Here is a 12,298-nt window from a genome sequence, read left to right as displayed (position 1 = left end):
AATGTAGATTTTGTTTCCAAGTCGGGTGATCTTTTAAATAACCTTTATTCCATTGGATGCCTTCAAGTTACTGCATTTTTTTTCTTCTGCTTAAAATCGGCATGTACTCGAGCCTCTTTGCCTTCTGCAGCCAAACAAGTAAACGCTCAAGAACAGATGTAATATGTAATATCTTTCTTTCTTTCTTTCTTTTTTTTTTTTATTTAGGTGAAATACAAGGAGAATTTTTCCAAAGAGATGGGTAAAAAGCCCAAGTATGATTTAAAGGAGGCTAAAATCTACAAGACGATGAAAGATGCTCATAACATGGCTAGTGAGGTATGCTCACACTTTTCCTACAGGGAAATTAAAAGTTTCAAATGTCCTATAAGAAAGACCTCCTTTGTGTTATTAACACATTAGGCATCACAGGTTTTATCAGTAGCCTTCTTTTCTGATGTTTGTCCTTTCTTCTCTTCAGGTGAAATACAAGGCAGATCTAAAGAAACTTCATAAGCCTGTTACAGACATGTCTGAATCGCTGATCATGAACCATGTCCTGAGCACAAGCCAACTCGCCAGTGCTGTAAGCTCATTAACTAACCCCAGATCCATTTGATTTTCCCATTCCTGCTGATTCCGTTCTGAATTGATCTCTGCTAACTGTTTCCATAATGATTGCTAAGGGAGCTATTATTATGGTTCATGGTGCATCACCTGGTAGTGATCTCTTCTCTACGTTCTAATGGTTGTTTCCTAGTCAATTAGCAACTTTGTCCCATTTGTTCCCTGGGAAGTGAAATCTTTATTAGTTGTAGAACTGCTAGTGTTTTAAATCCTCTAATCATTTTTAGTGGATTCATTCTTTATTACATTTTAACAGATTGCACCTCACTAACAAGTACTATTTTCTTCTTTCTTTTTAATTTTTCCTATACTGCTTAATATATTTAAAACTTTTTCTTGTCTGCTTTTTCATTTCATTTTTATGTTTAACATCCTCCTAATATAGAGGTACAGAATTATGTCTAACAGAGTGCTCAATAATTTTATTGAGAAAAGACAAAAGTCATTATTGCTTGGAACAGCCTTTTCATGTATCCACTGTGTTTTCTTTATCTTTCTTGTTTACTTTTTTCTCCCCCCCCCCCCCTTTTTTTTAATCTTTGTTTTGAAATATCTTTGCTGCAATCAAAATGATCAAAAAAGATAACTTTTCACCCACATCTTTAAAAGTGGTATCTGATACTGGGAGTTAAAATTCTTGTTTTTGTTTAGCTTTTTGTCTTTCTAATTTTTCTTTGATGTTCCACTGAAGTGTTGCTTTGATTGGACCTAAGAAGTAAATTTTCTGAGGGATTTTTTTTTATTGAGATGATTTTTGACACCTTCCCTTCAGTACCAGTACAAGAAGCAGTATGAGAAGAGTAAGGGTCACTACCATGTGGTGCCAGATAATCTTGAACAGGTTCACCTAAGGGAGGCATCAGAACTACAGAGCCACGTAAGTTGGTCGCGTGTTTCTCATTAACCCCAATGATTGAGTACTAAAGTCTCCATCGCTGAAATCAACCTAGTAAGTTCTGTGATGTATAGTAATTTCTGTGCCTTTCTGTTTTGTGAACACTTCACACTCGAGAAAACAAGTCAATGAGAAATACTTGTACATCTGCACATTTAAACACATGCAAAATAGCCTTATGATTTCTTCATTCTAGAGTCGATCTCAAAGTTACTTATTCCTGTTGTATCTGGATCTTGTTACACAGTATAACACGTTTACTGAGGTAATTTCATCTATAGAAAAGATTTGATTATCTTGGAAACTGGAAATTGAAAAAAGTAGGGTTCTTGACAGTATACTTTCAGTTGCTTTATCCATCTCAAGTGATTCAAGGGAGAGCTCTGCCATTATTTTTCTGCATGCATAATTCCTTCAATGAAATCAGTATCTACTGCTGCTCTTAGATGTGCCTGTTGACACCTTTTCCCTCTGGAATACAGGAAATAGTGAATCATTCCACAGAAATTTATCCTCTAATTTAGTCTCTAGTCCTATCTATTCCAGGTATTTATTGGCCCTAAAGCAAGAGAGAAGTAACTGCTAGCATGTGAAGGACTATAGGTATTGTTCTGGTACAGAACAATAGCACGGAATAGCAAAAACTACATAGCAGAGGACTAAGAATATGGTTGCTCTTCGGTTTGTAGTGTAAGTCACCACTCGTTTGAGACTGGAATCTGAGCCAAAGACATAGCATTACTTCATGCAACAGTTTGCAAATCGATGCCCTAAAGGCTGGATGCTGTAAGTTGAAGCAAGAATATCTTCATTTTGGTGGACTTTTTACTTCCTGTACAGACAGGTATAGAATTAGGTAGGAAGATGCTGAACTGCATCTTTTCAAGCCCTGTCACTAACATTCCAGCAATCCATTAACATGTAACTGGCTGAACTCAAAGCAGGGTCAGGAACAATCTCAGTGCCTTCAAGTTAGGTTTTTACAGCTACCTGTCCTCCTCCTTGTGATCAGTTATTTATTGAAATCAGAGCTGATACTGCATATTCTTTGCAACAGGAAATATAATGGTAGAATTTTAGGCCACACATATTTTGCTGCAAGGCTGACTTTTGGTTTTACGTTTTAGGATCAGTAATAGCGATTTCAGGAAGATAAACAGTCTTAGAAATTCATTTTTTACCAGATATAAGTTAACCACAGTAGGCAAATATTAGTTGATGAATTGATTCTTTGATTATTTAGAAGGGTAACTTTTTTCTTTTCTTCTCAGGTGAAATACAAAGAAAAGTATGAGAAGGAAAAAGGTAAACCTATGTTGGACTTTGAAACTCCAACATACCTTACTGCAAAGGAATCTCAGCTCATGCAGAGTGAGGTAAGATTAAAATCAATAACGATAGACTAAAGAAACTTCAATGTTTATTTTTATACTTAAACTAGTTAAAGTTAGTTTAAATAGTTAAAAAATAGTTAAAATAGATAAAGTAGTTTAGGCATGCACTTATACTTTTGTTTTGTGAAGGCCAATAGACTTTGACAAATTATTGTTGTATCACACGTTTCTTTTTATTGGTTATAAAATACTGTATTTGAAATCCATGAAATTTTCCTCTGTCACTATGAAGTGTGTATTTTCTGTAATTTTTCATCAAGAAACTGTCAGTAAATGAAGCTTAAGCAAATCTTTGAGTATCTACAAGAAATGTAATATGAAATACACATCACTTCAATATTTGCAACAGGAGTATACTGTAGATGTCAGTTATTACAGTCCACAAAAAACATGCTGTTTCTTGTTTTCACCTGAGAACTCTGTGTTTGAAAAACCCATTTATTTCCTGTTTGTCTCTGCTGTCACAGTGTTCTTTGCTGACCTGTCATTCTATTTCCTGAAGCAGTTATTTTCTGTTTGTTTGAAGTATTATCTTGTTCTGTTGCAGGTGAAGGCTTATACATGTTGAAAAACACTTGTATAAGGCCCTAAGTCATTATGTTTGAGAGATTCCATTGAATGTTTTCTCTGCGTATATAAGTAGGAGAAAAAACAAAAAACAAAAAACAAAACCAGACAGGATCAGGTCATGTTTCCATTGGAAGTAATGAGCTGTTTCATGAACTTCAACAGAAAGAGGATTTATTCTTTCTCTGTCTGCAGCACTGACTATAGAAGATTGTCATCATGACATTAATACTGCTGCTTCTTCTCCATCCTCCCAGAAGTTTTAAAATATAATTAAAAATAATGTAATAAATATTTGCTATTTTGCTTTTTTTCTTCTTACTCTCATTAGAAAGAATATAAGAAGGACTTTGAAGAGTCCATTAAGGGCAGAAACCTTACTGGCTTGGAGATTACACCATCCTTATTACATGTCAAATATGCAACCAAAATAGCAAGCGAGGTAGCAATTGTTCTGTTTTTTTTTTTTTTTTTCTTTCTCTGTCAAGTTAAATAATTCCACTAAGTATACTCAGCAACATTTTTTCTTCACCACTTTTTCTTCCTAACCATTCATTTTAAGCATGTTTTATAAATATTTTGTGTTGTGATCTAATTCGTCATGTACGTTTATTATTGTCTGTTAACTGTATTCATATTTACCGTGTCCTTTCCTGACATTCATCAGCATAACTGGTACGTAGCGGGGTGTGTATGTGTGTGCCCTTGCATTTTGTCTTGAACAATAATGACTGTACACTGTTCATTGCAGTAGTTCTTATATAACCATTTACCTTTGCTGTTTTAAAAGGTCCTTTTTCTTTTTCTTTTTCTTTTTTTTTTTTTTTCTTTTGGAGCTTTTGGATTATTTTTTTTTCATTTTTGCAATAAAGCTGTAGAGTGCAGAACTCTTTTTAGTCTGTCTTTGCAGTTTTCCTTTTCTTTCTTATGCAGAAAGAGTACAGGAAGGATCTGGAGGAAGGTGTCAAAGGTAAAGGATTAACAGCTTTAGAGGAGACTCCAGACATGTTAAGAGCAAAGAATGCAACTCAAATCCTGAATGAGGTATGTCAGAGGCTATTTGGAAAATACCTGAATAGAGGTAACAACTTCAGATGGACAAATGCTTATAGCCATATAACGCTGGTATAGTAATTCCCTACAAACTCTTGAGTAGAGAGAAAAAAAAGAATGTGTATGGTGACTAAGTCTGAAACTGGGAGCCTGAACTTGTAAGTGAGCTGTTTCTGGCTTTGCAGTCGCTATCAGGAAGATAAGTGAAGAAGAAACAGGTGCTTCAATCGATGGTCAGATGGTCAACAGATAAACTGTTTTTGACTGCATTGGCTGCAGGGCTGATGGCCAAGGCAGACTTTTCCCCATCTCGATGGAGAGATGTGGCCAACAGACAGTCAGGATGTGTAACCTATGTTATTTACAAAGTGGACTGGTATCATAAGTATTTCATAGTGACTATTTCCACAGGATAAGTGTAGCTCAAATTTTAAGGGCTATAACATCACCAGGCTGAAAGCTGAAAAAAGTAACTTATGATATGGCTTGTTAACAAATTCTCTTAAGGTAAGCATGCTCGCCGTGTGCTGACAGCATTTTGTACTTACTTATGGCAAGCATTTTAAGTTATTCAAAGAGCCTGTATTTTATTACCGTAGAATAGTACAGACATATTCAGCCAAGTTCAGCAGTTGCCATAGCAAGAGATGAATTATACCAATCTATAAAAATATATCTTTAATATGTCTTTTAGCCCTTACTGAGAGATATCTTTGGGAAGAGTAGCTGCTGATGATGAATTTTTAGAGAGGCTATTCATTTCAAAGGGACTACACTATCACAGAGAATGCTGTCCCCTTGCATTTTTGGACATGCTCAGTGTGAAACATACGTGACCACTTTTCACAACCATATGCATTTCATAAACTGCTTGTTCCCTGTTGTTCCTCTTCTGCACAAGTCACTGTTCTACACAGATCACTGATGACCTAAGGGAACTTGCACTTTAAGGTTACTGGTGTGAGAAGGAACCTTAACAGAGCTGGCCTGTAATGTGCCTCCATTTGCTGCTGCAGCTGGGCTGTTTGTTCTCAAGATTTAAGTTATAAAGTAAACACTTCAATTATGTCATATGGGTGTTTAATTGTATGTTTTTATTAGTAGTATTTCTGTTTCGTGATGTGGTTGTGAAAATACCTGAAGTTGCCAAAGGGATTGCTTTCACATCATTAAAATACTTGTCTATTGTCTTAATCTGCAGAAAGAGTACAAAAAAGCCTTGGAATTAGAAATTAGAGGAAAAGGTCTGTCAGAACTGGCTTTGGAGACACCGGATTTTGTGAGAGCAAAGAATGCCACTGACATTGCCAGTCAGGTCTGTATGGATAATCCATTTATCACATCTGATGTCTTTTTTTAAAGAAAAAAATGCTAGCTGAATAAATAGTGTGACAATTGTTGCAAAGATAACAGCACCTAAATGTGATCTCTCCCTTATCTCTCCCTAACAGATCAAATACAAACAGTTGGCGGAAATGGAGAAAGCCAACTACACGAGTGTTGTCGATACTCCAGAGATTATTCACGCCCAGCAAGTCAAAAACCTTTCAAGCCAGGTAAATAGAATGAAAAGATGTGATCATTGTTCATGTGGGAACCTTGAGTAGATGTAATTTGGAGCACCTGAATAACTACCTGTCACAACATAAAGGAGATACGTCAGAAAAACAAATTTCTGTGGAACAGTGATGTGGCATCTCTTAATTTATTGTGATGCTGTATAAAACGGAACAATCTTTTCTATTGTTTTTGCAATACCAAAGCAAATTTAGTTCTAAGTAGATTTAGCTGAATTTTCCGACTCCTTAATAAATCTAAATGTCTAAAATAAGTCTTATGCAGAGGTGTAATCTGAAACAGAAGTACTCACATTTCCGTTAAGATGAGCATTATGCAACAATAAGTAATGTCAGGCTTTTGAATTAATCGAATGCATTTTGTATTTGGTATTAGAAAAAGTACAAGGAAGATGCAGAAAGGACCATGCCATACTACGTGCCTGTAGCAGACACACCAGAAATGCAGAGAGTCCGTGAGAATCAAAAGAACTTTAGCACAGTATGTATATACATAACAAACATTGTTACTGTCAAATAATTAAAAACGTTCAGCTTTTTTGTTACTTAACCACGTCCCAATATCACACTCGAATCTCAACGAGGCTGTGTTTGTATTTTCAGGGATCCCCAGTGGGTCCGCTATGGATTTAGCAGGCCACTTACCCAGGGAAACAAAAATGAGTCTGTAATTTTATTGAAAAAAAAAAAATATCTTTCTGCAGTGCTTTTGCAATTCCTTTGCTAATAATAGAGAGTTATACTTACAGAAATTGTAGTCAGTAGAGACTAACTGCAGCACTGTATGGTCAGAAACATGAACAATTACTCCAGTCTGGCTTGAAATCTGTAATTGTTGAGACTTAATTGGTTTAGATGCCATAGTCTGGCACCTTTCAAGATTTTTTGATTAACCTAGTTAAGGATCTCCTGCTACTAATTTAAATGAGAATATTTATAACTGTATGTCTTTATATCACTAATGGTGATGTTAATGTGGTCTCTTTAAAAGCTGTCCTTGAAAATATTTTATTTTTCTTAGCTTCAAAGAAAGCTTGGTGAATAAATGTTTATGATGTAGAGACAACATTTGGAATTTTACTTCAACTTTTTCAACAGCTTCAGTATCAGTGGGACCTACAGAACAGCAAAGGAAAAGTTACAGTTGTACAAGATACACCAGAAATGTTGCGTGTGAAAGAAAACCAGAAGAATTTCAGCTCGGTATGGTTATTTTCTGTTTTCAGTGCTCATTCCAAAACACCCACAGTTTAATGTGTTTAATAAACTAATTATTTTAGAATCATACAACACTTTAGGTTGGAAGGGAAGGACCTTAAGGCCCATCTATTTCCATCCCCTCAGCCATGGGCAGTGATAGCTCCCACCAGCCCAGGTTGCTCAAAGCCCCATCCAGCCTGGCCTTGTACAATTTCAGGGATGGGGCATCCACAGCTTCTTTGGGCAACCTGCTCCAGTGCCTCACCACCCTCAGAGTAAATCTAATTTTAGGCTTTTCCCTTACAAATACTTATGTTCTTGACCTCTTTAAATCTGCATAAGAACTTTTTCAAACTGATTAGCTGATTTATGGTACTCTTTTTTATCTACTGTCACCTGTGGAGTTCCCTGACTGCACTCTTCCCCATGTACATAGCTGTGATATAGTTAAACAGTCAGCCTTCTGCTTAAAGTGTTATTACGAGTGTCCACCTTTCTTTTTTGTTGTCATGTAAGTAGTGCAGTCTTTGGCTTTTTCTTTCAGCGATAATTGAACTGTCTGCCCAATACGTTTCACATTTCATGTATTACCATGAAGTGCCGGTTGTCTGCTGTATCATTTTGCCACTAGTTCCATTAGTCTAGTAAGTAGATGGAATTTCTGTAAAACAGACCAAAACAAAATTAGAACAAGAAGAACAAATACTAGTTTTCAATCCTAAAATTGGTTTACAAATGTTTTGATATTCCACTTAAAATGCATTACTACAAATATAAATGATCGGCCCCTTTTTTGCACACGTGGCACTCATAGTAAGTAAGACTTCAGATGGATATATATATAAGACTTCAGAATAAGCAGTGACTGGAGATCCTCTTAGTTGGCTTTCAGCCTGTGTGCAAATCACTCATCATGAAAATCTGTTCGCTCTCTAGAAGAAATAATGTTGTGTTTTGTGTGCTTAACCTTGTTGTCTTGATTCTAAATATTAAGATTTTATATAAAGAAGATATTGGAACTGGAACTACTATTGAAAAGACGCCAGAGATGCAGAGAGTTAAACGAACACAAGATGCAATTAGCTCGGTACAAAACAATTGATTTTTAATACTCAACGAGTGCTAATTCAACTTAAAATAATATTATTTTTCCCTTTTACTTCTTTAATTTTTTTCTAACTGTGTTTTGGCAATAATCCATCCAGCTAAAGGTTACTTTCTAAGATTTTTGTCTATTCTTGTGATTTAATAATCTTTCTAATGATTAACATTCAATTTGTTACTTACAGTCCATTTCTAAGACATGAAAGCTCTTGTCATGATTTTAATCCCACCCCAAACGCAGTTTGTTTAGCAAAGAACCAAAGAATTGTTTAGGTAGGAAGGCACCTCAGGACATCATCTACTCCAAGCCCTTTGATCAAGCACGTTCAGCTAGAGCAGGTTTCCCAGGTTGAGTTTTGAACATCTCAAAGGATTCAAGGTATTCAAAAGGACTCCACAACCTCTCATGGCAACCTGTCCCAGTATCTGTCCACCCTCACAGTAAAAAATTGTTTTCCTGTGTTCGGATTGAATGTTCCATTTTTTAACTTGTGCCCATTACCTCTTGTCCTGTCACTGGGCGCTACTCAGAAGTTATTCTCAGCTCCATCATCTTCTTTCCCACCTTCGAGGTATTTATACAAGTTGACTAGTTCCCCCTGAGCCTACTCTTCTACCAGCTGATGAATCTCAGCTCTCAAAGCCTCTTCACATATCAAATATGTTCCAGTCCCCACTCTGTGGCCCTGTGCTGTGATCTCCCCAGTACGTCTGTGTCTCTCTTGTACTGAGGAGCCCAGAACTGGACGCAGCACTACAGATACCACCTCACTGGCGCTGAGTAGAGGGGAAGAATAACCTACCTCAACAGCACTAGGATTTTGTTGGCCTCCCTTGCCATGAGGTGCATTGCTGGCACATGGTCAGCTCATTGTCCACCATGTCACCAAGGTCTTTCTCTGTAAAGGTGCTTCTGAGACAGTCAGCCCCCAGCATGCTCTGGTACCTGGCCTTATTCCTCCCCAGGTGCAGGACTTTGCATTTCCCCATGAATTTCATGAGGTTCCTGTTGGCTTATTTCTCCAGCCTGGCATCTCTGGATGGCAGCACAACCATAAGGTTTACAAACACTTCTCCCAGATCTTGCAGGGAGTGCGTTCTGTCCTAGCACCCAGGTCGCCAATGATGTTAAACAGTACCAGCCCCCATATTGATCCCTGGGGCACTGGTGACTGGTCTCCAACTGGCCCTTGTGCCACAGGTCGCAAAGCTCTGGGCTTGGTCACTCAGCCAGTTGTCAGCCCACCTCACTGTGCACTTACCTAACCCACACTTTGTTAGCTTGTCTGTGAGGATGTTAGCGCAGGCAGCGTCGAAAGCTTACTAAAGCATGTCTTGTAAAACCTTTATATTCTATTAAAAAGTTGTAACACTCATACAGTGTAATAATTGTATGTAACTCTTTCAAGATTTGTTATTTTTTCATGCTTTTCATTTGAATTCCAACATTATTTTAGTATAAGAGACACTAATGTTTCAGCCATTCGCTGTATATTATGTTAAATACATTTTTGTGAAATACTATTCTCTTTTTTTTTTGGTTATGCTAAAGTGAAAATGAAAATAGCACTGGTATCAAACACTTAATTGCTAAAATATTGTATGATGCCCCTCAGCTACGTTGAATAGATAGATTTTTACAAATTTTGGAGTTCTGCTTTCATTGCTAGAAAGACCACATCATATCAGATCTGTTCAAATGCATTTACAACAGTTTCTAGACAGTACTTTTATGAAAGCGCCATTCACAGTGAAATCTCCTCAGCAGTTACCTTCTAACAGACTGCTTATAAAGAATTGGGTGTGCTTTAACACCAGCTTTCTGCTCATGTTGAAGCCACTGAGATCTTTGAAATTTTCAGCTGTCTTGAAATCAGGTTAATGCTCTAATTAATCTGTGTGTTAATCCAGGTGCCTATTTTAATGCCATTAAGCTTTTTAGATTTTATTTTATTTTTAGTTTTTAACATCACAGGTTTTTGGAACTCAGTGTCAGATACCTTGAAATGGTTCAGCTGTTATAAATCAGGGGTTTTGTTCTTGCTGAAAGTAAGCACCTGGAAGATATTAGATACTCAAATTTTAAGTTTCAACTGAAAACTTTTGGTTCATATGAGACTGCTTTTTTACCCTGCTCTGAGTTACTCTTAAACTACTATATTTTTAGGCTGTGGCCTGAGTTATCTAATAGGTAATTCTAAAAGAAAGTTCCTTGCTAACTTCTTTGCCATTAGAGTGCATCTAGTACTTGGGATTTCAGTGAGTTTGTGTAAATGACCTGTGTTTCTTAAGTCATGCAATTTGTTACCCATACATGCATCAGCTGTGCTTAAATCTAAGTCTCATTATTTCTAATGTCTCTGCCTTTGCAGGTTAAGTACAAGGAGAGTATTGGAAAAGGAACTCCAATTCCTGATCTCCCTGAAGTGAAACGTGTCAAGGAGACACAGAAGCACATCAGCTCGGTAGTGGCTAATATTTTCTTCTTACCCATATAATTTTGCAGAGCTCAAGCTCTAGCCTTTGATATTGTTTGTGGTATTTATTGTTGAAAGAACAGATCCCTTAAATCCCTATGGTCAGCATCAGGACATTTAAATATCTGAATTTTGCAGCAGTCATTACCATCAGGCACTTCCCTGCATTATTTATGTGACCTTTTCTAAACACAGAACTAAAAACAAAAAATACCCGGATGATACCTTAAAACTATTCAAAAAAATTGAGCAGCTAGAGAGAACTTTGTGGGAAAAAAATAAATGGAGCCTCTTTTTGTAGTCACAAAAGCTAGTAACAGTTTTAAATGGGAAGAAGTATCTGGCCTTTCCCATATCTAGTTAAGTGTAGATTCTGATAATTAAACCCTGCTCTCCAGATTTTGAGCCAGCACTTCCTGAATGCAGTGTTGAGGGAGGATATGTTCTTTTGATTATTGGTACCTCAGATATTTGCTACACAATGCTGAGCAGCAATGGCTCCTGTGCAGTGAATATCTCATGATTTACTGTGCCTAATTTTAAGTACTGATTCCCTCCTGAGCTGTTTATGGTACAAGGTCACTAGTGCATAATTGATTTTTTCAAATGATTCTTCATTTTTCTAGCTTTCAAGTTACATAATTTTTCTCTTGCTGTGAATCCTTTATTTTTGTATTTTTTTATTTTTTTTTCAATGATGTCAACCAATGAAATGCAGTTTGCAAGTATTTTGTGAGAACTGCTGGTGCATTTCTAATGTGTTTTGACATGAGTAGGTTTTAGACGGGACATCTGCATGTCTTCCATCATGGAAAAGGCAATTTTTGATCAAACAGTTGTAGGTTAAGTTAAATCTAGTAATAGGAGATTGTTTTCTCTCTAGAGCCTTAAAATGAAATAACATGATAATGTTCTGAAAAAAACAGATCAAAATGAAATGTAGCCCACAACTAAATTCAGCTGTTTGTTAACGCTATGAAAAAAACCTCTGGAAATATTGACCGCCTGAAAAGCAGTACTATGACATTTCCTAAACTAAAATGAAAAGCAGGAAATACCTACCTCTCTTGCCAGATTAGCAGAGTATTTAAATGTGTCTTATTATAATGAAGCCCTCTGTTGACTTCTGTGTTTTCAAGCACCTAAATATAGGCATCAAGAGCTTTGCTGAGCTAGTGACTGTACTTACTGAGTAAAATACCTTTTGCACATGTTTACGTATAATCCCAGATTGTATTTATGTTATCCAGGTAAATTGCCTATCCAAATGTATTGTAGGTATTACGGAAGGAATATGATCTTCTCACCTTTCTGGGTGCTTGTGTTCTGCAGGTATTGTACAAAGAGGACCTAGGGACAGGTATCCCAACACCTGTCACTCCAGAAATAGAGAGAGTGAAACGCAATCAAGAACACATTAGCTCG

The 12,298-nt window shown here is 36.7% G+C and overlaps 1 protein-coding gene across 1 annotated transcript in view; it reads left to right on the top strand.

Moving 5' to 3' along the window:
• The window catches only part of NEB (nebulin), a 100,956-nt gene that overhangs the window by 75,711 nt on the left and 12,947 nt on the right, over positions 1 to 12,298 (top strand). The window contains 13 exon segments of the mRNA XM_035331802.1: positions 208 to 318; positions 461 to 565; positions 1,379 to 1,483; positions 2,773 to 2,877; positions 3,794 to 3,904; positions 4,396 to 4,506; positions 5,717 to 5,830; positions 5,967 to 6,071; positions 6,469 to 6,573; positions 7,191 to 7,295; positions 8,287 to 8,379; positions 10,769 to 10,861; positions 12,206 to 12,298. Of these exon segments, the coding sequence (XP_035187693.1) occupies positions 208 to 318; positions 461 to 565; positions 1,379 to 1,483; positions 2,773 to 2,877; positions 3,794 to 3,904; positions 4,396 to 4,506; positions 5,717 to 5,830; positions 5,967 to 6,071; positions 6,469 to 6,573; positions 7,191 to 7,295; positions 8,287 to 8,379; positions 10,769 to 10,861; positions 12,206 to 12,298 (1,356 nt within the window).

Source organism: Oxyura jamaicensis, chromosome 7 (assembly GCF_011077185.1).
Source record: "Oxyura jamaicensis isolate SHBP4307 breed ruddy duck chromosome 7, BPBGC_Ojam_1.0, whole genome shotgun sequence".
Lineage (NCBI taxonomy): Eukaryota > Metazoa > Chordata > Aves > Anseriformes > Anatidae > Oxyura > Oxyura jamaicensis.
The sequence above is the reverse complement of the archived record's forward strand: the minus strand, read 5'-3'. Positions and strand labels throughout refer to the sequence as shown.